At 36.1% G+C, this 25,950-nt stretch overlaps 1 protein-coding gene across 1 annotated transcript; it reads right to left on the bottom strand.

Annotated features, from left to right (window-relative positions):
* Positions 1-2,574: 2,574 nt before the first annotated feature.
* RHOBTB3 (Rho related BTB domain containing 3) lies at positions 2,575-23,662 on the bottom strand. Its single transcript, XM_088533742.1, has 12 exons — positions 23,623-23,662; positions 21,826-21,889; positions 21,397-21,622; positions 15,524-15,716; positions 14,455-14,606; positions 13,154-13,262; positions 11,983-12,348; positions 9,646-9,758; positions 7,874-7,985; positions 4,968-5,141; positions 3,506-3,672; positions 2,575-2,753 (listed from the first exon to the last, which is right to left on the bottom strand). Exons 1-12 carry the CDS (start codon positions 23,660-23,662, stop codon positions 2,616-2,618), a joined length of 1,854 nt encoding a protein of 617 aa, XP_088389868.1. The 3' UTR covers positions 2,575-2,615.
* Positions 23,663-25,950: the final 2,288 nt, after the last annotated feature.

The following is a 25,950-nucleotide window of genomic DNA, read 5'->3' as shown; positions in this document are numbered from 1 at the left end:
GTTCCAGCAATTTGTAGTTTTACCTTCACCTCACAGTTAAGGTTTCCAGGTGCTTTAGAGATGGTCAGCTGTGATTATAGAAATGCTCAGTAATTTTTTCAGTATTTTTCTGTGCCCTTTTAGGCTCAGACGCTACAGAAATGAAATTAAAGGCAACTGAGAAAATAGAATTGAAATAAAAGTGCACTACGACTGACAGTGAAGAGGTTCAATTACAGCAGGTGGCTGTCCCTAGATAGAGACCTTAACATAACCTGTAATAATATTACCATATTATTATATAATATATATTGTAATTATATAATATATACTGTAACTATATAATAATGATTCTAACAAATATGGTGTATATGTAGTTGCAGCATACATTATATAATAATACTGTAATCACTATTATTACATATATATATTGTAATGGCTATTTAAATGAATAATTTAGATCTGTGACCTCAGGAATACTATCAATGGCTGCCTACAAGGAACTTCCTATTCATAATATTGATGATATATCATTTATAGTTGAAAAAGAATGCACTCATTCAAAACAGAGCTAGACTTGCATAATATGTAGTAGCTTGTGAATGCTTTATGATCTTTCATTTTATATAGACTGCTCAAAGAGAACCAAGTCCCGAATTTCATGTTACAACAGCTGAAGATCTTCATAGTACTGACATGCCCATGGAAAGGTGTCCTCCCTCCATGACCACATATTTTTTTGAAACATTTTTGGTATTCCTTACTGAAGGAAACTTCTGTAATTTTCTACTTTCCTTCCTTACTGAAGGAAACTTCTGACTATGAGATAAACTTTTTTTTCTGAAGAGTTACTACTGCTACGGATTTTTCTCCTACAAAACGTAAGAACAACTGTGTACCCCCTTCCTTTGCCTCTCTATTTCTACTAGTACTGAATAAATATGCTCCTAACTGACTTACATTTTTCCTGAATTTTTACCTACAAGAACACAGAATATTGAAAGCAAAGATGCTTGACAAGGTATTAGAACAGACTTCCTTGCTGTAGTTACTGGGAGAAAGAAAATATTTCATTTTTAGATAACTATGAAGCACTAAACAATAAACAAACACTAAACAAATGCCACATAAGCATTCTGCTGAAATTAAGAATATCTGTTCATATGACTATAAAAGTACTGTTAATGAGAAGTTTCACCTGAAATAGAAAATGAACAGTTACTTAAATGTTTCTTCAACATACCCTTAACTTTGCAAGCCAATAAGCATCGTGGTAACTCTTTACATTCTGAGATATTTGAAGAGCTCATGAGTTGGCTACCCAACTTTCCTGCACTGCTGCTGTGGTCAAACACAAAATTTACAAGAAATCTGTTTTCAACACCTTAGCAGCTTAAAATAACCGTAAGGACCAAAAAAATAAGCAATAAAGAAGCTGAAAGGAAAATAGGTGGAGGTATTGTTACACACCCATAGTAGGTTTGATCCTAATGGGTGTGAAATCCTGATATTTGAAATAAAACTTCAGGATACATTTCTCACCTCTTCAAGACAAAACCAGAGTGATTTATTATCTAAAGGAAAGAACATTGGTAAGTGCACTACAGCATAGCATACAGTGTTCAGTATTTATATTTGCTCTTGATATGATTTTTATATTTTAAATAATTCTCAAGTGAAATTTTCCAGATGAGATATACTTCGAGTATCTTCTTACATTCGAGTCTTCTTACATTACTGTGCAATAGCATTTCTGAGAATGGATATAATTCCTGTAATCAGCAAGCTGCTTCAGGTAGATATCAGAGGGCCATCTGTGCATCTCTACAAAATTGCGCTCATCCACTAAAGAAAGCAATAAATAAATTAAACGTAGTACACAAACATGCAGGCACAAGTGCATAAACTGTTAAAAAAAGATTAAAGATATAAATAAAAATAATAAAAATTAAGGTGAAGAGGGTTATTAAGAATTTAGTAAGATTTTCATCTTTTGATTCTACATATTTCTGTCTCTAATAAAATAAAAACATAATGGACTTTCAGATTATGTTATTTAGGTGAATTCTATTTAGACTTCATAAAAACACACTTTTCATCTCTGTACCCCAGCCTTTTCTAAATCAGCCTGCAGCAGTGATTGCCCAGTCTTGAAACTTAAGATAATGGAAATGAGGAGTAAACATCCTTTTCAACAAAAAGAGAAAAAAGTTCACCTACTGATATTTGCTATTTTTTGAGAAGTATACTCCGCATCTGAATTCTAACTGTGAGAATATTTGCATCCTGACAAATGAGAAGAGAATGTTTTTCCCTGACATACATATACACACATATGAACTTTTATTTCTTCCCTTCATTTTGCCCAGTGTAAGGTCTATGATGCACAGCATGCCTATCTCTCCGTGAAGAATCATCTGGAAAAAACTCAGGGAAAAAAGGAAGGCCAAGTGGATGCAGCACTAGCTATATTACTCTTCTGTGTGTCTTATACTAGTCACATAGTAGGCTGGTGGACCATCTGGCTCCAGATGCCATTGGATTGGATTAGATGGTGTATCCAAAAAAAAAGTCTTACTCATGCCCTCATGCAGAAGTAGCATTATTTGGAACCTCATTTTGAATCTAAGCAGAACTTAAAAAGCATTTATTGAAAAGAAAATAATTGATAATCTACCTGAAAGATCTTGAAATTCAGGCTTTTGGCTGAAGATGAGGTAGTTAGTGGCAATAAAATGAAGAAGCCAAGTTGAGAGACAATCAGAATTGTGAAACTGCAAGAAGAAAAGAAACACAAAAAACTTTTGAATACTATCAGGTCTAAAAGTAGGAGAGAAAAAAAAAATGACAAAGCTTACAGGCCAAAGTACATTATTTTGGATTACAGCTGTCAACACAGCAGTTTTATTATATAAAGCTTTAACAGTTGGAGATAAAGAAGAAAAAGTCACTGAAGGAAATATGTGAATAGATGCAAACCCATGCACAGATTCTAAAACTCCCCTTCCCAGCTGTGTGGCCTAACCCTGTGCTACAGACCTATGTCTCCTTTTGATCCCATGAATCTGTGCTATTCTTTGCTTCCGCACAGTAGCAGAACTTCAGGGAAAAAAAAAAAGTGAGGAATGTTCCCTTCCTCTTCTCCATCTTGGTGAGCTCTGTACTCTCAAAGCTGTTGTGGTCTGGACTCCACCACGCACAAAAGGCACTCTGCTTATCTTATTTTATGAGTACTTCTTATGTCAGCTTATTATATTACGGATACAGTTACTCTAACTTCAGCATACATGTAAAGAAAAATGGAGGTCAGAATAGTATTTTTGTAAAAATATTTTAGTCACCCTTCTGACATCCCAAAATCTTTAATCAACAGATAATATACCAACCTTTGTTTTTGAAATTTGAAGATCTTAAAAATCATAACAAATATGTTTTAAAAACAAACAAAAAGCCCTCTATTATTTAGAATCAATATATATAGTCTTATGTGTTGCATATAGTTATGTAATGTAAAAAAAAAACATACCTTAGCTTTTCTGAGCAAGCTAACAATACTGAGTCTTGTAGATGCCAATTCTCTACTAGGCATACTCTGAAGCTGTGTGATAATATAAAGCTCACAAATATGCTGGAGTCTTGTTACTTGGTACATCTCAGCACAAATCAAGAGAGACATAGCTTGCAGAATACTAGCTGGAAAAGAGCAGAGCAGAAATTACATTTATTTGACTTTTTTTGTAAAGGTGATGAAGGCCACTTTTCACAGAAACTTCTATCACTGTACCCAATATGAAATTGCTGCTGATCCCCTCTTTTTATTTTTCCACTGTTATTAGTGTTTGCTGTATCATTTTAACATATGAACTACTTAATTAACAAGAGTAGTTAGTGTAATACATTGTGGTCTATTGACTACATAGTTATATATATCTTGAGGATGTTAAGTCAAATGCTGCTGGTCTATTTAAAGAGAGTTGTTAGTAGTAAAATGATTTAGCTTTCTAACTTTTCTTCCAAAAAAAAAAGAAACCTCTACAATACATGTGAAAGAAAATGGAATAAGACCCAAGAACAATAGAATAACAATTAAAAAAAAGATACACTTTTTGTCCATTTAAACTAATGAAAAGTTTGAAAGATTAAAATAGGGAATCACCTAAGAGCAAGGTAGAACTCTTTTAAAAAGAAAACAAAAGCAAAAAATATGTATCATTCGTTGCAGAAAAGGATAATTATATGATCTAAATAATATTTCAGATTTAGTACATAGATACTCTTCTCACTAAAAACAACAGTTCTTAAGAAGCTAAGAATATTTTAGTCCCTTATTCTTGACAAATTTTAATACACAAACAAGATATCCAAGTATTTTGGCAATCCAAGCTTATTTAAATTAGACTTAACAAAATATGTGGCAAGCATATCTTGTGGCAAAAAACAAAAGCTAATTTTGAAATAAAATCTAGAACTGAGATTAGAAAACAATATTCTTTCTCTTGAGGAAAGAGAATTCCAGAAGATGTATTTCCAAGAAATACACTTTTTTTTAGAGTCTGGCTGTGTAATCAGAAGACAAGTGCAGTATTTTATTAAAGATACTTGTATTGACTACTTATTGATTTTACTTAAATAATACTATTTTTTTATTTGTAAAATCAAAAAAAAATCTCTTTCTTGAGACAGATCATACAGAAAAATATTGGCATGTTTCGATGAAGAAAAATGCTTTCAAGAAATGTTTTCAAACTACACCAGCTCTTCAACTGAAAATATTTCTACTAATGTAAAGCTGATTTTCTAGTGAGTTTACATTGGAGGAAGTTCTGTATCATAACATTTGACACAAAGGATGAATACTTACCAATATAAGATAACAAAAGGATAAGAAAAGAAGGGAAACTAAAAATGCTGTTACTTTGATCTATATCCCTTCATTCTCCATGCTCTAATGTGTTAACAGATATATCTGTGTGTTTAAATTTGCTTACCTGGACAACATGAGTCGGTATAGAGATACTCCAGAAAGGAGAGGAAAGTATCTTTGGAAACCCCATACACTGGAACCAGAATATTATTTGCTTCTAGATAGTTACCATTAAACATAGCAGCCATTACTTCACAGCGAGCTACCAGAACTGCTCGGTGAGCTGGTACAGTTGCACCTGGAACAAAAGTTCAAGATAAATTTATATACATGGTTGGATTTTAATATCAAGGTTCATGCAAGTCTCACATATCACTGAGCACAATTATTTTATGTGGGGTTTGAAATAAAAATATCACATAGACAATTATTAACACATTTACTTTAGACCAGTCAAGGTTTATATATATGAATAGCCACCAGCAAACAAAAGTATTACATTCATAGATTAGACCTTAAAAATAAACAACAAATTTATTACTATACTCTGCTCCCAGCAGTAAGTGTTTCAAACAGGATAAACTTTTATGAGACAGAAACAGGTCTTCAACTAGCATAACATCTAACAGAACTGGACTTCCAGCAGTTTACACTAACTCAGCTTCTGGTCTGGTATAAATACACCATTATGTAAACGCTTACTCATATGAACTATTCACATCCATTAATGATCCTTTTGGCAACAAATGTGAGTGGTGTTCAAGAAATCACTGTCCATATAACCACAAAAGATAGAAAGGCAAATTTTCATAGATGAAATTACATTAAATCTTTACATTGGTAGTATTTTTCAGAATTAACTCAATAACTTTACACAAAGTAAAAGTCTTGGGTGTTCTTTTAAAAATTCTCTCCTGATGGCTTTAAAACCACTGGGAATTGGTTTTCCACCAAAAAAACCCACTAAAATTTTAGGGAAAACTTAAAAGTTCCACAGATTTTTCTATTTTAAATGATACATGAATTCTTTTGTTCCAGTACTTAAGGAATTAGGCAGAGACTTTAAAATGCCTTTGCCAGATTGAGACTAAAATCTTCAATCTGTCTTAATTATTATTTAAGTATTAAAAATATTGTGATTGATGAAGTAGGAATAAAAGCTTAAGAGAATTACCAGTTTTTTTTAAAAAGTCAACATTTTGAGCAGATAAGCATGTAGTTTTTAAAAAAAGTCAACTCATAAAACTTTTTTTTTTTCCATAAGATATATAGTGGTGCTACAATTTCATCAACTTCCCACAACGCCTCTCTCAAGAGTAGGACACTGAGCTGAATTGTTTATGTCATCAAACTCGGCCATAGCACTTTGTTCTCTTTGTCAAAGGTCTTTTTATTTTTCCCACATATTAAGCAGAACATCTAGAAAGAATCTATTTGTGCCCGTACTCATTTTTGAGGGATTAATTCTTCACATTTGGCTCCGAGATTTAAAGCTGAGAATAATTAAACAATTGTCTAATCCTAAAAGATCGTTTCTGCATGGTGGCTGGGTGTAAACAAAAAAAGAAAAACATTACCATTTAAAAAGCATCACATTCTGATTCTTACAAAGTATGCAATGCTGTTTTCCTCCTCTCTTTTTATTTTTAAGGGCAAATGCATGTAATTTTCAAAAAATTTGTCCACAATACCCTATCATATTGGTACATTCTTTACAGACAAAACAGAAAATACAAATAGTTTCATTTGCAAAGTTCCTTCCAGTACTTTTGCCAAGGAGTGCTTAGCAATCTTTGCAAGTAGATTTATGAAACTCCACCAGCAGCTCTCTAAGTTAAAAAGGTGATATTATCCTAAAGACACTAGCACTATGCAGTCTGTATAGAAGGTTGGATCCTCCAGGCTATTTCAGTGAATCCTGGTTGCCTTTCCCCAGTTTGGATTTCCTCAATAAAATGTAAAAGGATTTCAAGTAAAAAGCAAATAAGTACAGCAAGTTAGCCCCTGCTCCCCAAAGTCAATTTAACACACATTTTACTACTAGCAATGAAGGGGGAGAGATACTTATTATTGTTTCTCAGCAGATCTTTTTAAAAAATATTCTTTAAAAAATTAAAGAATATTTCACACTCATAGGATTGCAGTAGGCAGCTATAACATAGGCGTTCGCAAGGATGAAGGCTGCTTTCATGTGCAGACATCTGTTATATGGCAATTGCAGATTTCGGTACTGTAGAGAACTCCAATAGAAAGTGTTAAAAATGTTATGCATGGAAATACCAGAAGCAAAGGCAATAAAAATGGCACATGTTGATGGCCCCAAACTAGTAGGTCAACAAAATCCCAGAAGATTTTTAAAAATCTCAGTGCATTTTTAAGAATGAGAAAAAGATTTTAAGAGATTTTTAAGAGGAAAAAAATGGACAATAAATAAGGCACATGAATCCCCGCTTCTAAAGTGTGCAAAAAAGAACATCCAGGACTACCCAAAGTAGACAGGAAATGTGATCAGAAGCAATTTGCCAGCATTCCCTATCCTGTCAGTGCAAGGAAACTAGAGCAGACCCCTCAGTACATGCATCTTGGAACCTGAAAGGCGCACAGACCACCATGTCTAGTGCTTGTGTGTATGTAGATGCAAGCAAAAAAAAACACAAAACACCAGATTGCTAGAATGCTCTGATAGCATTTCCTGCACTAGAAGCATTACTTCACTAATTAGAAGCATACATGAATCACAGAGACACAAAGTCTGCTCCTAAAGGCGGATGTCACTTGTAAAGGCTCAAGCCTCATAAACTGCCCTGCAAATGGACACTGCTCTAAAGTATCAGTACAGAACAGTATCTCTAAACCAATAGCAAATAAATTTATACAATGATAAATAAATGTATATATTTTCTTAATTCTGACTCTAATGCAGATGTAAGAGAAAATACAGTCATCAGCTCCATTTTCCACTTTTTTACAGAGAGGATAAATGTTGGATTTGCAGATGCATCCATAGCAACAAAAAGAGAGGTACTGTACCTTGTATTTTGAAGATGACATCAGCTAACACAGGTGTATTAAAGAAAAACCTGAGAGAAGTACTACACAGTCGTTTTATCTGGTGAGCTCTGCAGTCCTTTAAATTGCTGAGCTGCAAAATAAATTAATAGAATAATGTAACGTGTAGGTGCTCACAGTATAAGTGACTACTAGGTAACATCGATATGGGGAAACTAAACAACAGCCTTTCACTTTGCATTTTATATTCTTTTGCTAATGCTGCTCAACCACATCTCTTACAAAAATAATTCTGGAATGATTTGTAATATTTATTTTCCTGTTTTTCATGGTATAAGAGACCTAAAGCAAGTCTGCTACACCCACACTTTCTGAGTCTTGTCCTGATATTCTTTGACCTATGACAAATATTTCCATCTGCTATTGCTGGGCAGGTTAATGCAGGATTACAAACTTGCTCAAGTCCAAAAATTATTCGTATATAGACTGTGTGGACACAAAGCTGCACTAAGAGCTTTGATGCCCTGCAGGAGGAGCAATTATGGCCATGTTGGATTTGTGCAGATCTAAGCACACAGCTTTCTAGAGTGTGCCAGAGCTGCCCATATCGCGTCCACCAAGTCCCTCAGAGGAACGCCATATATTGGTTCAAAGCAGTCAGTAATTCTTACTAAAAAAGTCCTGAAATTGCCAAAGCTGCCAAAGACAACTAGAATTCACAGGCTTAACCACTGACTTCTAATAACGTGGGTGTGCTAGCACTGAGATCCTCAAAACCTATCATATTCAGTTACTTTTTTCCCCCCATTTTTTTCTTAATTTAAAAATGGAATTTAGAACTACATTCCTTATCTAAAAAGAACAATATCAACATCATGCCACTAGACTATGGTAAATGAAATCCAGATCAGGTTGAGATAAATTTTAAATTAAACAGGAAAAATTCTGAATTTTAATCTGACCAAGAAAATCACAATTCATTTCTAGTTCTCATGGCTTTAAAGAAGAGCTTTTAAATGTGAAATAAATGTATACTGAAGACATGATGAAAATCCAAAGGAAAAAAAGAAAAAAAGACTCAGACTTACTATGTTAAGTTCTTAGTAAGGTTTTAGGTCTTTTTATTCCAATCTTTTGAAGTTTTAGTTTTGGACACTTAAGACTAGTAAGAAGAACAGAAGCTTAGAACAGTTGGCAACTTCTGATCTTTATGTTATCTCAAGACAGTCCCGGAACATTTCCCATTTAAACTGGCACAAAGATTTTGTACAACCTCTACAGTAGCATGGATTGTAATTCTACCTGTAAATAGCAGCTTAAACTAATTCTACTGTGTAATTCCTTATTAGCATAATGTGAATTGAGTATGTCAGCCAATAGATTGATTCCTATATAGACAATATTCCCACAGTAATAAATAAACTGCCTCGTCCAAGCTACTGCAGAAGAAAAGCTTTTGGGCACATACCCAGGACAGTAAAGCTTTCCTGGGCAGCCTCTATTACATGAGAATTAGGAACATATAATCATACTGTCAAACAGTGTGCAAAGCAGGAAATAAGTAATCCTTTTAAGGAACCTACTTATGTGCTTTTTACTGATTATATTAATTCTGCATATCACCCTCTATGCCTTTCTCTTTTGTAAATGCTTATGAGCATCCCATTGACAAATAAAGTACTATGTAAACCAAAATGAAGTTAAAACAAAGACTTACAATGAAACAATGCATACAAAAGAATTTCCTAAGAACTTAATTAACTAATACTAAAAAATAGAAGAGTTAGAGGTACCTTCCCAGGAGTTTTGAGGATACATTTAACTTTCTCAAGCACATGTTCAATTTTTTCAGGATCCTTTAGCTTCTTTTTTATATCTTCTTCTAACCGTTCCCACTGGAAAGCACCTATCACAAAAGCAAATAACATTGATTAATAAATAGAATAGGCACAGGACTTAGCCGGAAGAAGAAGGATCACATCAGTGCAAAGCAGTTCTTACAGAAATTATATTTTTAGCACTTTTGTCAGCTGTATATTTATGCTCAGGAAGTTAAAGATGCAGTTCTACCATGATCAAATATTTGCAGTAAATTGGTGGTGACTTTTTACAAAAATTCGACCAAGTAAAGACAGTACAGACACTATGTCTAAATTCAGACTTTCAGTGTTGTCTAGAGGATTCAGATGTGTTAATTTAACTGAGAAAGAAGAGAAAAGAAATGCATCTAGCTGCCTTGGACTACTTTAGAAATATGAACACCTAAAATTAGTCAAAGCCATTGAGAAGACCAAAAGCATTTACAAGAAAACTGCTGTTGGAAAGCATAATATTAGGTATGGAATAGCATGACTGGAATTTACAATATTATTAGAAATAATTCCATTTTAGTACAGTATCTGTGATCAGCTGTTCAATGAAACACTGAGATAGCCCCCCCGCCCGCCGGAAAAAAAGGATGTTTCTACCAGAACCTATTAATTTAGTCTCCATTAAACAAGCGCTACTGAATCTGTTCAAGGTAGCCAGGAGGTGCTGCTCTTCCCTTGCTCTGGAAGTTACTGCCTCATGACCACGTCAAATACGTTCAGTGTGCTAGCAACTCAGCTACTGCCCACAGCAAACTTGCTTGCAGGCTTAGCCTGCATTTCAATCGTCCTTCACTATGCAGTTTTCTCACATTTTGACCATACATTAAACCTTATTAAACCTGCATTTTATATCTCAGTTATTTATCAAACGCACAAAGGTAATATTGGAGATATTTAGTGAAAGTTTCTTGCAGGGCTGAATGGGCTGAGACAAAAAAAAAAGTCATTGTTTGTTCAAAGAACAGTATGTTAAAGTATCCTTAAATATAATCACAGAACAATGTAACGTTTGGAAATGACTTTTAGAGGAAAAAGGAAATCCACAGCTTTTCTCTTATCTAATCCTTAGGAGACATAAATAGCAAGTGTCTGAACAAGAAAAGTTTACAGCATAATCAATTACCAGTAACTAAAAAGACAACATCTGCAATGGAATTTCTGATCAAGGTGATCTCTTAATTTTCTCTATGCTTTCCCTCCCTCTATAAAACAGCAAACGTTATCCAGGTTTAAAACGTATTTCTTCTGATAGTCTGAGAAGGTTTCTAGTTGACTTGGAGTAGAATCTAGCCAAAACAGTCAAGAATCTCTTGACAGCAAATAAAATACACATTATTACTGGATTTGTCCACTGCAACTCAAATGACAGTAGTCAAGGAAACACATTATCCAGGAGATGTGCTATTACAACAGACAAACTACTGCATCGGTTCTCTATGGTCAACACTGGCTTTGAAAGTGCTAACGGAGAGATTAACTAGGTTTCCTTACATATGCATCTTTAATGATATTATTTTTTATTATAACTAAAATCAGAATGCGTCCTTAAGAAGTCTGCTAGGTCTTTCCACAAATATAAAATACACTGTACTGACAACTTGAAAAATATTTTAGAAAGAATCATCAAGCGTCAGGTACTTCCATGAAAAAAAACACTCCTCTTTCACCCGAGGATTACTGAGCAACATTTAAAAAGATAGAAAGATATTAGTGCTGTTTTAATGGACGGTTAGAATTAATTCTAGTTAGATGAGGTCACTGCCCATATTTAATTCATAGCGAGACATATGGAGTCTTATTTAGTCCCCTGCACTCAAGGCAGTTAATCAGGAAGAGAAAGCACTTAATAGTTTTTCTTAAATAAACCTTCATTCCCTTCAGCATATTTGAACATGCAACCACTTTAAGTAGATTTAGAGGCCTGAAATTATCTGTTTCCAATGCTGCATTTTTGAGTAAATCTTTTAAGTGTAGCTTAAGGATTTAGTTAAATAAAATACTTCTTTTAATCTCTGTTCATTGCATTTTGTATGCCAGCTAATATGCGAAAAGCTTGTATTTTAATGAAATTTAGCTGAAGGAAAACTTTCCCCTAGACATTGTTCCTAATAATCACAAGGGATAAACAGAGGTACCAATTTCTTTGTAGCAAAGAAACTGATCTCACCAGCAGCATATTTTTCAGGATGACAGACATACACCTTAGCAACACATTTGCTGTAAAAGAAGTAATTAGCTGGATCCATTCTCATGGGATACCTGAATAAATGAAGTGTAGAATGTCTGACAAACAAGAACAGAAGACAGAGTCTTTAACAACGACTCTTACTGGTGGGTCACATGAGGAGCCACTGCTAAGAACTGGAAACACAGCCTCGTTGTTCACTGCGAAGAGACTCTGTGTCGTCCGGATGATAGCAGAATCGTGAATGTCAGCTGGACTTTTCACATTGAAAAGCAACATGAAGACATGGCTTACGGAGCACAAAATGATCTTGTGAGCTTCTACGACTTTCTTTAAGTCTTCAGAGTAAAATATGACATCCACACACTGGCAGCAGAACAGCAAGTTGTGCAAATCAGAGTCATAGTGTGAGGCTTCACCTCGTAAGATTGGCATTTTTTCTAGAAAAGATAATGAGTTGGTCTGTAGATTTTAAGTATTAATTACAGTACGATTTTTCCCAGAGATCTGATCAAATTAAGATCTATTTTCAAAAAAATGTTTTATAGGAAAATGTCATATATATTTCTTAAATACATTTAGCAAAATATTTTAACAGTGGAACTAATTAGTAGAATTAAACTATTTAGCAAAAAGTGCCCACCATTTTATAAAACTTCTTTATGTGCTTACTTTTAAAATAAATGATTACCAAGCATAAAAGATCTGGGTGCACTTCTAGTGAGAGTGGGAAAAGCACGCTGCATATTTAGAACTAACTATTAGTCAATAATCCTTTCACTACACATGCATACTAAGCACTCATAAGTCAAATGCAGGGAAGTAAACACTTCCCCATGTTTTATTTGCAGCAAACTAAAACCACTACTTGGCAATATTGCATTGTAATAAAGGAATATATAAGGATTTTTTTGTAGTATATCTGTAAAATTCTTATATAAGGCTTTTATTAACACATACTTGTATTATTTCATCAAATGGACCAGAAAATCCCTGTTCCATATATTTTTGTATATATTAGAGATCCATTGCAATGCTATATACTGCATACAAAATCTCCCAGAAAAATTTAAAGCATCACTAAAGGATTATGCAAGTATAGCAAGATAACCACAGCAGCTGGTGACAGATATCAAGCACAATGATGATAACAACACATTACTTGCATAAAACACCATGTATATATACACCATACATAACAAATAACATAGAATAACATAGTAAAGATTGGATATCAACGAGCACCTGGTTGTTCAAGCTGAGGTGGTTTAACTCGACATTTTTGAGTCTTTTTTCTTTTCTTCATTTTGTCAGATGACTTCTGATTCAAACTTTGGATCATAAAGTATTCCAGCTAAAACATGAAGATCGTTTTTTAAAAACACTAGTTATTTAAGAAAAAACTTATGCCAATCTAAGAATGATGAGTACATATTACATGCAAAGCTGAAGCTAGTGGCATTACAAACAATAATCTAGGTTATCAGAGTCATAATACTTCTTTATCACTAGAAAATATCAACTGTAGTTGGAATTAGCATAATTTAAAAGACTACTAATTCCAAATGGTGATGGCTAATCTTGGCAGAAATGACAAGTATATGACCAGAAAGAAAGTCACTTTTCCAGTGTTAGCAGTTACGAGCTATAGCATTATACAGAAAAATAAGACTTGAATGATTGGGCTCTAGTAATGGATATAACAAACCAGTACATAAAATCTTATGCAAATAACCAAGACTACCACACAAAGCTAAACTGTTTTCTAGAAAAACTGCATTAAAATATGATGTATTTGACCAAGGTTTGTTCTAAGAGATTAAAGTCAGAAATTGCACAGCAGAATTTCCTGTTTTCAAGAGAGTGAGGGAAGGAGCTAATCCCAGATGATGCATTATAACAAGCTTTGCAGTTCCTGCCTGGTTCAGCTTTACTGCAAGGGACTATGTGTTCTGCTCAGGGCTCTAACCTGCTTAATGACTGTGATTCAAGCAACTATAGGAACATGTTAAAAAAAAAAAAAAAAAAAAAGGGCACTTAAAGATTCTCACTTTACAAGCGGAACAACTGTAAGAGATTGAGCAATTAAAATCCAGAAGTAACAGAAGATTATGGAGAAATTCAGATTGGAAGCCACCTCTGCAAATCACCTAGTCGAATCACTTTACTAAAGAAGAAATTAACTTTTAAGTTTGATGACAGGCTGAGGGCCTTTTTACAGTTGAGTTTTGATCATCTTACCTGAGCACATAGAAAGGCCAGAAGTAGTGAAAAAAGTCTTCCTCTGTACTTCAGTTTCCCTAAAATTTCTTAAAAGTTGGTTAAAACTGAAGCACCATTAGTATTACTAACTCTGCTAGCACCAGTGGGATTTCACTCTCAGCAGGAAGCATGATGGAATGCCTTCTACTTACTCTTTAAAGCAACACATTAGTTTTGTACTTGACATTTGCACTACAGTGTTTTACACTGAGGTCAAGATTTGAACCAATTATTGGCAAGATTTCCTCTATGCTCTACTTACAACACCACAGTTTCTCACTTACCACTCCTCCAAAATATTTTTGTATGTAGAAGTCATTAAGAGTATGCAACTCAAGGTACGTAGCTCCTAGTTCTTTAGCAAGCTGAATTCCTTCAGAAGTAGTAACACAGCTCCTCCTGTCTGAAGTGCACAGCGGGCAGGTGCAAGGCACTTCTGAGAAAATAAATGACTTGCATAAGTTGTTCACATTAAATAATCTAAAGAGATGCCAGGAAATGCTTGTTTTAGCCAAATGCTAAAAATAAAAGACAACTACAGATACAAGTTTGGGAGTCTTCATTTTGCCTTAGAAGCAAAACTTAAAAAGGGGGGGAAAAAAAAACCCTTAAAAAACCTTTAAAAACCTTAAAAAAAATAGATCCCATGAAAAAATAGATTTGCTTGAAAAATCAACAGAAGCACAAGATAAAATGCTTCAAAATACAGAATAATGTTTGTCTGTTGATCGGTATCCAGTATCTTTTTTAAGCTTATTTCCTTGATGTAAGCAGAGCAAAGGTACTAATCTCTATCTAAAGCATAAACATGTTTTCATTGGAACTATGCCTGTCAACTGTGTATCACTTTGAAGCCCACTAGGTCTTTCAGTTCTAAAAATAACTATTCGTAGTTTCGTAGCTATGATATTCAAATTTATTTAAAAAAAAATCAAATAATCGTTTGTGCTGAGTGTATAAGCAAGCTAAGGTAATCTTCATAGCTATACCATAGCTACTCTCCTGTAACAGTTTAGCTGTTTTAGCTATGGCAGCACCCTGTTCCTTGTGGCTATGTTAGCACAACATCCATTCAAAGGGTTGGTGATTTAATTCTTTGAAGCACATGCTGGAGAATTTATCCTCCTCTCCAGTGACTCCAAGCTAACAGACCTCATTTCAACTCACTTACTAGAGATACCTTATACTAGATACAATGGCTAGAGATAACCTGAAACTGCAATATTTATCTCATACAGTCAAACTTGAGTCTGTTAGCATCCTGGACAAATAAATAGCTTCTACTGAAATTCACTATATGCATAATTTTCAAATGATGTATTTACTGCTTACTATAAGAGATTGAATACATACCATTTTTTCTTGCACCAATAGCAGAAATTATTACAGGAACGGAACAGTGGTTTAATGCTTTTTTTATCATTGGAACATAACTGTCTTTTAATTCTTGAAATGAAGTCTTGTCATTGACAGAGTATTTAATCACAATAATATCAGCTCCTCCAATGAGACTGCGAGAAGTATACCGGTCACTGTCAAATATATCCTAAACAGAAAAAAACATTGATCAAGAATTCTCTTATTTATAAATAGAAGCACCACCTATTCAATATTTTCAACACAAAACCTCACAGACGGATCTTCAAACGATAGTTCCAAACTCTTATTTGAAGAGAGTCAACAAAAAAAGAGCAGAAGTTGTGCTTTATAATTTCCTCCTTTATAATTATATATATATATTTCTGCTTCCCATCTTTTATTTATATACATATACATATCATTACTATCAGCTAGTGAAATGGTTTTCATTCTCAGTAGAGTAGATATTTTTCATTGCTTCAAAATAACCATTTCAAACCTGTGTTGAATTAGCTGCAGTACTCTTCAGTGTAAGAGAACACTACCTTGACAAAAGTATGTCAACGGGCAAATATTTGCCTAGACTGTCAGTGCATTTTGTACCCAATTTAGACCTTATCTCTACAAAGACTTAAATCAGGAAATAAGCCTAAAGTAGAGCAGGTGTTCCTGAGAATTACTGTAGTAGATGTTCTTGTTCTGGAATAAGAGATTCGGAGAGATTTAATTAACAAGTTAATAAGAATAGCCATTCTAAAGCTATTCACCATGCTGACAAGAGCTTTAAGGGCAATGCTCTTGGTATTTGTTTTTTTCAATCAACTCAGAGACTATTACAAACCCAGACTTAGCAAATTCTCCACCATGCTTAAAAGTATCATTTAGACTACCTTAATCCAGTCATATATCAACTTCAATTTTGATTCATTTCTCTACACGTTTTGCAGGTGGTTTCATCAAAGGTCTCATGCTTGTAACCAATATGTTTCAACTTCTGTTCTGCCCTCTATTTTAAGAACACTAGATAGCTACTGTCAGTAAAACCTGCACAGTATGTTGTAACCTCATGCTTGGCTTTTAATTCATGGTTTTTTCTCGTGGGCTGCTCACAGGAATTAGAAGAACCTCTCCAGTCTCCTAGCAATCAACGAATCCTTGCTCAAACAAACAAAAAGGTCCAGTTTGACAGCCAGAAGAACATACTTTCTTCTTAGCAAAAAGATAAAAATTCATACATAAACACAAGAGTAGCATCATTAGTCGTTAGATTACCAGCTACATTACCTTGAGACACACAACTAGATGAAATTTCTTAGCACCTCATCTATTGTCAAGAAACAAGAACATCATCTCTTCTACTTTAGATGGTGAAGTTCTAAAAATTTTGTAGTAAACTACAAAATTTTTGTAGTATGTTTAGCACAACTAAAGGCCTAAGGGAACAATACAATACAACCCCCCAAATAATACAGATTATTCATAATCAAAATAACACAAATAAGGGAAGAATATTTAGTTTTCATATGTTAGAAGACAGAATAAGGGGCTGTTCCCTTGGAGTCTTCTCCTATATGCCCACTTTCAAGTTCAGTCCAAGTTTGTACAGGTTCATCTGTGTGAGCTTGGGAAAAATCAGCAAAATCCCCACTGAGGGCTAATGCACAGGTATACAAATATACATAGAATCATCATAGAATCGTAGAATGTTTAAGGTTGGAAGGGACCTCTAGAGGTCATGAACTCTTCAACAGGCTTGAGCACAACTAGTAAAAAGTATTTATGGAAATTTCTTATAGAATGGAACATGCGGTTTAAACTGGGCACCTCCAAAACACCCGTCTTGAAGATGGCTGTTTTTTAGAGAGATAAATGAGAAGGATATACTCCTAGAAGGCTCACCATGATTATTTTCTTCTTGCAGCAAAGCTGCGGTAGCTTTTTTAGGTTACTGCTCATGTACTGGGAAAATTTGGTGAAAATATTTCACCAAAGGGTTACTTGCCCAACCCGTCATGGAGACGGAATACTTGGAGCCTTAGCCAAGTTAAGCACACCTTGCTTATCACCTTCAAGGCACTTTTCATGCAAAAAATAGCGGAAGGGACTTCTTTAGAGGATAAATGACTATTCACCATTTACGAAACTTACCTAGCAGCTACTTCTTGTCACTTCCTGCTCTTGAAACAATTCATTTCTCAAGACAGCCATTGACAGGACCAGTGACAAAAGAAAAATTAACAGCACATCTAAGGGTTCTCCAACCTTATTCATTTAAATTATAATCCATTGCTTCCCCTCAAGACTTACTACGGAAAAAAAAAGCTTTATTCTTTTCTACATGTCTTAGATGTACACATGCCTCAAGACATGTTGTTGCCATCAGCAAGCCATACTTGCAAGGACTAAAGGTTACAAAGCCTTAACAGGCAGTGGGGATGTGATTTCCCTACAAAATCATACAGACTTTGTATCTGTACAATATTTCTGTTGTGGAAACTAATTTATGAATGCCTTTCTGGAACTGCAATGAAAACCACTCTGCTCTTGCAATACCCACGCTTCTAAAAGTCATTTGTAGGAATGTAAGAAATGCCCTAATGGTCCCTCTAGCTCAGTACTTCATTTTTATCAATAGGAATAGCAGATGCTGCCTAGGGAGACCTCAGGATCCTGGTCATAGCCTTCTACTTCCACAAAATCCCAAACTGCTGTAATTAGGAATATTAGAAAAGTGTCTAGAACATGCAGACAACCTATTGAGAAGCTAGAAAGTTGTCCCAAATCCATTTATGGAATCATTCTCCATTAATTCACCAACTTGGAGAGTGACACCTGCCTTCTCAAACCCCTGTGGCAAGAAGCTCCAGAAGCTAACTGCCTGTTGTATAAAGAAGCATTTTGTTTTATCTGTTTTGAACTGATCACCTACTGGTTTTAATTAAGTGTCCGCCAGTTCTCATATTGCAGGATTTGGAATAAAAAAAAAATCCTCAAACAACATTTCCTACATCAGCTTCTATGTGCCCCTCTATTATTTGAGGATGATCTCTGCAAGTTTGCCAGGCAACAGAATTCCTAATCAGTCACTTCCATTAGTTGGCATGACAAATTCTGTAGGTGCACACTCTATAATTTACTAGGCCCTTCAATAATTTAGCTAAGCAACATGTAGCGTATAAATCAAGGCAAATCATAACACAATCATGAAAAGCCTTTTTGTTTTTCTTTTTTTTAACTCCGGGCTTTCCAAAACATTTTTACCTTTAATAGGCTGAGCACAAAACAAACGAACAAAAAAATGCTATGAAGGCTAGGATTGCTCTGCTATTAAAACAAGCAAACAAACAAAAAAGCAGTAGGGAAAATAACAGGATATGAAAAAACTGCCATTTTCAGACAGCCAAGCTTTAAAATGAGAAAGGATCACATACCAACAATGAAAATCTGCAATCTATAGTTCTAAAATGAAGCTGAAATGTGAGGGGTTTCCTAATAACAATAAATAAAATAAAAAGAAGATTGTTTTCCCTTCAGACATGTAAAGGGGCCAAAGGGCCAGTCAGTGTAGCTAGGAATCTGAGCATAAGGCAGCTGCTAAAGGAAAAGAAAAAGTGGATGGCATCACAACTGTAAGAAAACTCACAGCATTCAAAGGATTAGTACGGTTACTGCAAACAGACCTATAAAGATTCATTGCCTGGCAAACAGATTGTAGAAAGAGAGAACTTCTTTAGAAAGATTCGCAGAACACCTTTCCAAAACTGCGGATAATATATTTGAGCTTTAATCAGTCCTGTAGAGGTCTGACAATAACAGTGGCAATGCCCCAGAAAAAGTCCTCAAAAGCGTGGCTCCCACAACCTGCCTCTCGAGTGGCTTAATGAAATTCAGTGTAAAGCAACTGCAGCTGTAAACTACATGCAAGCCAACGAAATGGCACCTCAGTTCCCAAGGTGATATGCCTTGCTAAATAAATCAACTCTTACCAAAGCAATTCATAAAATTCATCTTGCAAATTCTTCCTTATTGGTTACTAACCGCCATACTGGAGTTTACAAAAAAAAAAAGAAAAAGTGGCACAACCCAGCTGAGCACGCTATATAACATCACAAACTGAGCATGCATTGGCAATTGATGAAGCAGAAAAATCACACTGTGCTGCGATGATGATAGCACAAGTGGTCTTCCTCAGTTCTTTACACCTCCTCTCAGATTATGTCTGTATCTTTTGTCAAAATATTTTCCAGCTGTTTGAATCACCAAGAAATCTGTCTATTTGGTTAGCTGTCCACTCAACATGGAAGATATCAGCACAAAGTTTTATAAACAGAGTTCAGGACATAACAGGCCACAGAAACACACTTAATGCTCAATAAACTAAGATAAAAGTGCTTTGGTCAACAGTGGCATTTTGCCTTCAGATTTTGTTAAGTATACTCCACCACCATCTCTAAAACTCCATGTCATCACTGTAAATGATAAACACACTCCCTAACCCAAACATTTCTCTCCTGCACTCTTCAAATGTCACTTGGAAAGAGATCTTCTCAAAATATGGTTATACTAATGGGAATCTTGAGTTGAGAATCATGAATTCTCTTAATATGTTAAGGCCAGAAATATCAAAGACGACAGTATAGCGTATAGACAGTTAACACATTTTTGGCTTTTAAAGGGAAATGGAGCAACTGTGCAGGTAGCCCCATTGCAGGTTGGAAACACCATTCTCCAAAATTTATCCATAACATTCATCCATCTTACGGGGAGTCAGCATCAGGAACCAGGAATCAACCATTTTTCAGAAGTCCGTATCAATCACTATAGAAGAAGGCTGCTATCTCAGCGCCCAAAAAGCTAAGCAACATTCTGGGCTGAGAAAGACTCATGCAGAGGCAGAATAAAGAAATGTTATCCTAGCATCAAAAGAGAAAAATGAGTTAACTCAGCCTTTAACACCTTTTATGTCATAAAAGTGCCTAGTTATGCACTGGAGGACTTCGCTGTGCAAGTATGCATCTCTCTGCTCCTCCACCCTGACAGCTAAAAGGAACCATGCAGAGGAGGAAGAGCAGTTTGCCTCACTTGAAGCACAGCTATTGGTGCACACAGCTGCCGAATGACTAGCTCACCTTAACTGCATACATTTAATCTAGATAAGATACAAACTGATATAAGATGCCAGCTTATTGTTACTAGCTCTGAGTCCTCTGAAGGACTCAGTATAAGTGCATGAAATCAGGCAGCTAAATAGTTATTAAAATATGCTTTAGCACATTCAGATGATCAATGTCACTTCTTATGTAAACACTGTTCTGCTCATACTTGAGCCGCCTCACTTACTATCAACAAGAGTGCTGACAACATGGGAACACTGCCAAAATCCTTTTAACACTATTTCCCATAGAAGACGGTAAGTAAAGATGTGATTACTTATTATAACAGAAAATAAAATGACTACATATAGTGTACTCTACAATAGATTAATAGATTGTCATATCTCAAAGTTTTTTTCATTTTTGAAAAAAATGCATTTTTTTTTTATTGTTGCAGATAAATAGTTGGAGACACTGCTTATATTTCAGCTTCCCAAAGAGGTTCCTGTTTACTGCTGCATTATTTGCAGTAAAATTTTCACTAAAGAATAAATATCACCATCAAGCATATGAAACATATTGGCTTGTTAATGAGCAACATTTCATCATTCTCCACAGAGAATTTTTGGTATTTGCCTTAGTTACATTTTACATGCTTTTAGTATTTTTGATAAGCAAAATATGACTAAATCCCATAAAAATAAAAACACTTCATTTGATTAAAACAGCCTGTACTGTCAAGTTTAGTTAATAAGTTTCAGACCAATCTCTTACCCAAAGAGGACAGTCATGTACCACCAATCGGACATTTCCAAACACTCGGGCTTGATATTCAGTAAACACCGGGTTTCTAATGTGATTGGCAGAATTCAGCACCACACTGCTTTCTGTCTCTGAAATGAGAGCGCTTCTCCCTAGATAGCTCCAGATCAGGCTTGACTGCTGATTGTCTTCAGAAAATCCATCTCTTTCATTTCCAAAGGCTACAATATTAACAGACCTAAAATGAGAGTAACGAAGATATAGCTGTGTTAATGAAGATCAACAAAAGGGTTAAGAAAAAAAAAACTCTCTGAATCAAAACATATTAATCCTTCTGAATCCTCTTCTTTCATTAGATTTTAATACCCCCAGTAATCAACAGCAAAACACATACATGATCTCAAATCCAATAGCAGGATGAGAGCAAAGTGGAAAAGAAACCTGGAAATGCTGCCTGCATTATAAATCCCCAGCTTGCTTGGCTCTGTATTTCTCTGTTTCCATGCTCAGTCTTACTGGGGTAACCTCCAGAATTCCTGCCGCATATCCTCCTCTCACGCTCACAACGCGCTCTTATTTCTTGCTGAGCGCTTCAGACCCCGCAAGTCAAGAAAACGGGGCAGCGTGTGACAGCGGCAGAGCGCAGCTGTCAGCGGCTGCCGCGCTGACCTGCGGCTACTGGAGGTGAACTGAGCAAGGAAAGGGAGCAGCCGGAGCGCAGGCAGGGCCACAGCGCCCTGACGTCAGCGACTGCACTCAAGAGGACCACACGCCACGGGGAGGGAGATTCGGCGGCTCCGCAGAGCCAGCATCAGCAGCCAGGGCAGCAGCAGGAGACAGGGCACTTGAGCAGAGCAGTATCTTGCTGCACCCAAGGCATGTACGTGCTGCGCTACTGCTGCTGCAGGGCAAAAAAACATACCCATCCCATAAACACAGGAAACCGCGGCCAGCTAATCTGCATTAGCAGTGTGCCCAGCCATACCAAGAGAGGGGAAGGCAGTAAAGAACAGGCTCAGTTAAAGAGGGGAACAACAGGACGTAATGAATCCTCTTAAAGTAATGCAATCTGTGCTCAGTTTAATAATAGCTAAATTTGCAATATTTTACAATATTAGGTCAATACATTATTGAATATCTATGTTGGGGTTTTTTCAGTGCTACACTGCTTTTTGAAACACTGCTTTGAAAGGAACAATTTTTAAATACAATAAAATAAACACAATTTTATATGTGACCAAATTCGTTCTCTATCAGCAATCACTACATACATCAGAATTTAAAATAGAGTCAAAATACTCTGGGTATATTATGTGTTAATAGAACACTCCCTACTATGTGAATACATTCTGCTCTTAATCCCACAGGTAAAGGTTCTAAGTTACATGAACTCACTTAACACAGGTCTTGATAAGACAAGCAACAGAACAGTTATTAACAGATAAAATCCTAACTTGGGAAAGGACTGCATGTGGAGAAAGATGTCGCCTACTTCAGCACCAGCTCCTGTTGTCCTAACTTTACATCATTAGCTCTGTGGTGTTTCATACTCGTAGCTAATTTAGGATATAAACACAAGTGGCCGACTACTTTGCAATAATAATGATTGATAATATGCAAGAACTGAAACATAGTACTAGCAATAATGGTGAATAATGTGCAAGAACTATTAGCAAAGGGTGCACTGTTATTCAATGCCAGCCTAATTTTCTTTTAAAGTTTTCTTTTAAAATTTGAAACAAGTCTGATTTATTAGTGTGCTAAGCAGTGCCACCACGTTCAGCTCTGAGCCCAGCTGAGATAGACAGATAAATAGATGGACAGACATACACACATGCATTCAGCTGCATTACTGGGAAGGAAACTGCACTGGTAAATACGGTAGACCTAGGGAAAGTGACTCAACTGATCCAAATCCCAAATGGCAGAGCCAACTGTTCCAGACCTAGCACTGCCCAAAAAGTGAGAAGGCCTGGGTATAGCTGGAGAGCCACAGAGGACACTTATTTTCCTCTCTGTCTGTCCTTGAACCATCTGGGGAGCTAATGAGAATTGCCAGGAGCATTAATTCTGCAGGCAGTGTATTCTCTAGACAGAAGGCATGGAACTCAGCTCACCTGATACATACCCCTTAAAACTTCCAGATTAAAATATACTGTACTATGTTAGTAATGATTTAACAACCGGAAAGCATAAAATAATGAAAATAGGATGAAAATACTGCCTGTTCTTACTTACTCACGTAAGTAGGTCCATAGTCCCATTTTTGCCTCTGCATTGCTGAATGGTTATATAATGCATTTCAAAAAAAAAAAAAAAAAAAGTTAACTACTCAATTGCAATAAACATCATGAACCGAAAAGCTCCTTGGCACCTCTGCCTCAGATGCAGTTATGTGGGCACTGCAAGTGAAAGCAATAAAAGAGTGTTTAACTAAAAGAACGGAATTATAAAAGACTGCTATTTTGCAATCTGGAGCTGAGTATCCTAGGATCAGCAAATGCTTCATCCAGCAGCCATTTACCACTGCTGCTGACATACAAAGACAAAATTACAGAAAACAGAGACAGTCTCTGACAGGATTCGGAAAACAATGACATATTTGATCTCAAGCATTTTAATACAGAACATTGCTACATTGTTTCAAATGATTTCTCATGAAGATTTCCACTGACTATCTCAGACAAAACAATGAAAAGAAATATCTAGTCTTTGCTGACAAAAGGGTAGTGACATTTTCTATGGCAAGGACAGAACTGCAGCCAACTCAGTGAAAAGGATTTCCTCATTATGGAAGCTGTACTCTTACTTGCACTGATTCAAAAATGACTGACTAACCCTTATTTTCACAAATGCAAGGTGACTTGATGCTTTTGAATTCAAAGTTGTCAGCAGTCCTACCCATTCACTGATGCTGTATGTTGATTCTGTGTCAATTCTAATCCTGTTGGCTCATGGAGCTTCCATTGACTTTAACAGCAGCACTGCGTAGACAAGAAATTAAGCATATTTTCTAGGACAGGTTACTTCTAAAATCGTTTTTTAAAAGAAGTCAGAAGATCACTTCAAATAACAGTAATTTTATTGGTGAATAGATTTGTTTTCTTCTAATAATACAAAATATAACCTTTCTTGGTTGGCTTGATTTTACTGGTGTTTGTCTGTACTACAGATATTGTTGCTTTATGTTTTAACAGCCAAGATGTCTAGCAGAGATAAAGTATAAATCAACAAAAGGAGTTTTTCTGGCATTCTTATCTGTCAAATTCAAGCCAACAAAAACACCTGGGGAATAAGTGATGGCATACTCTTAGGGGTTACTAATATTCTTCCGTATAGCAATGCCAAGGAAACTTTGTAGGGTTAATCAGACTTGAAAGCACAGTTCTGCCACTTCAGTGGCAGGGATTCAAGAGAGCCACAGTTCAAGAGCTTGCACAACCGCTCCCCAACAGGGCTTACAGTCCCTCCAACCCTCGGGCTTGCAGTGCAACACTTCAGTAAATTCTGATCTGACAATAATGAGTCAAAACCATAATCACAAATGATGCAATGTATTGACCAGCACAAACTCATTCTGTTGATTCAAAGTCATTTAAAAATATTGGTGGCTTAACTTTGTAACGGGCGTGCCAGCTGACTGCACATAAAGCACAGTCACGTACCACAGTTTGCTCGTTCCAGGTAATTCTGAGCACACAGATGTAGCCTTAATAGTAACAGTGATAAGCACAGCCTCAGTGTGCCAGCTCAGCCATTTGTGTAGTTACATTTGAATGGGATAAAAGCACAGGACATACAAAACGCCCTGTTGAGCCAAGCTATTGTTCTGTCTGATTCGATGCTGCATCCAACAGCACTACACTTCCCTGCTTAGGGAAGCACTGAAAGCTGGGCTCATGTCTGAAGTCCGTTCCTGTTGCATTCTTCCAGCATCCATGAGGAAGCTGGCGGGTGCAGCCCTGCATAGCCCCCCAAATACTTGTTTACAGACCTGTTGCCCATAAATTTGTCTAATCCCTTTCCCGCCACGCTGGTATTGCCTGCCCCCAGGACCTTCTAGGGAAGGGAGGTCAGCAAGTTTACCACTCGCTGGACGAAAACAATAGCTTGTTATAAACCATCTCCTGTGAGTTTCATCAAGTGGCTTCTCAACTGAGGACTGCAACACCTGATGAGTAACAGCTCCACCTTTACATCATCTACCACTTTTATAGTTTTGTCAACCCCAGTCATCACCCTCACAGCCTTTGGCTCCCAAAAGGGAAGAGCCCTGTGGCTTGTAGGTTCCCTTAGTAAAGCAGCTGCTCCATGCCCTTGATCTTTTTATAACACAGTTATCTAAAGATCATTTATCACTATTTCAGTACCATGAGGTCCTTACGGATTTTCTCAGCATCTGATTAGTTGGTGTCACCTGCAGACTTGGGAGTTTTCATTGTTCACCACCTTCCTCAGGCTACTAACCAAGACATCAAACACAACCAGGACAAATCCCAGGCCTGCTGCAGTATGATCATGGAATCCCTTGATTCTTGATATGCGGTCGGACAAGTCCCTAAGCAA

The sequence above is a fragment of the Tinamus guttatus genome, unplaced genomic scaffold, assembly GCF_059628265.1.
Source record: "Tinamus guttatus ecotype Peru unplaced genomic scaffold, ASM5962826v1 Tinamus_guttatus_pri_ptg000517l, whole genome shotgun sequence".
NCBI classification, from domain to species: Eukaryota; Metazoa; Chordata; class Aves; order Tinamiformes; family Tinamidae; genus Tinamus; species Tinamus guttatus.
This window is presented reverse-complemented; position numbering and strand designations above follow the sequence as displayed.

Excerpts from the sequence above, each read along its gene's own strand:
- RHOBTB3 (XM_088533742.1), bottom strand. The coding sequence starts at position 23,662 with ATGCAGAGGCAAAAATGGGACTATGGACCTACTTACGTGA. Across the intron at positions 15,717-21,396 it reads TACATGACTGTCCTCTTTGG|GATATATTTGACAGTGACCG; the intron begins GTAAGAGATTGG and ends TTTTCTGTTTAG. Across the intron at positions 14,607-15,523 it reads TATTGGTGCAAGAAAAAATG|AAGTGCCTTGCACCTGCCCG; the intron begins GTATGTATTCAA and ends TTATTTTCTCAG.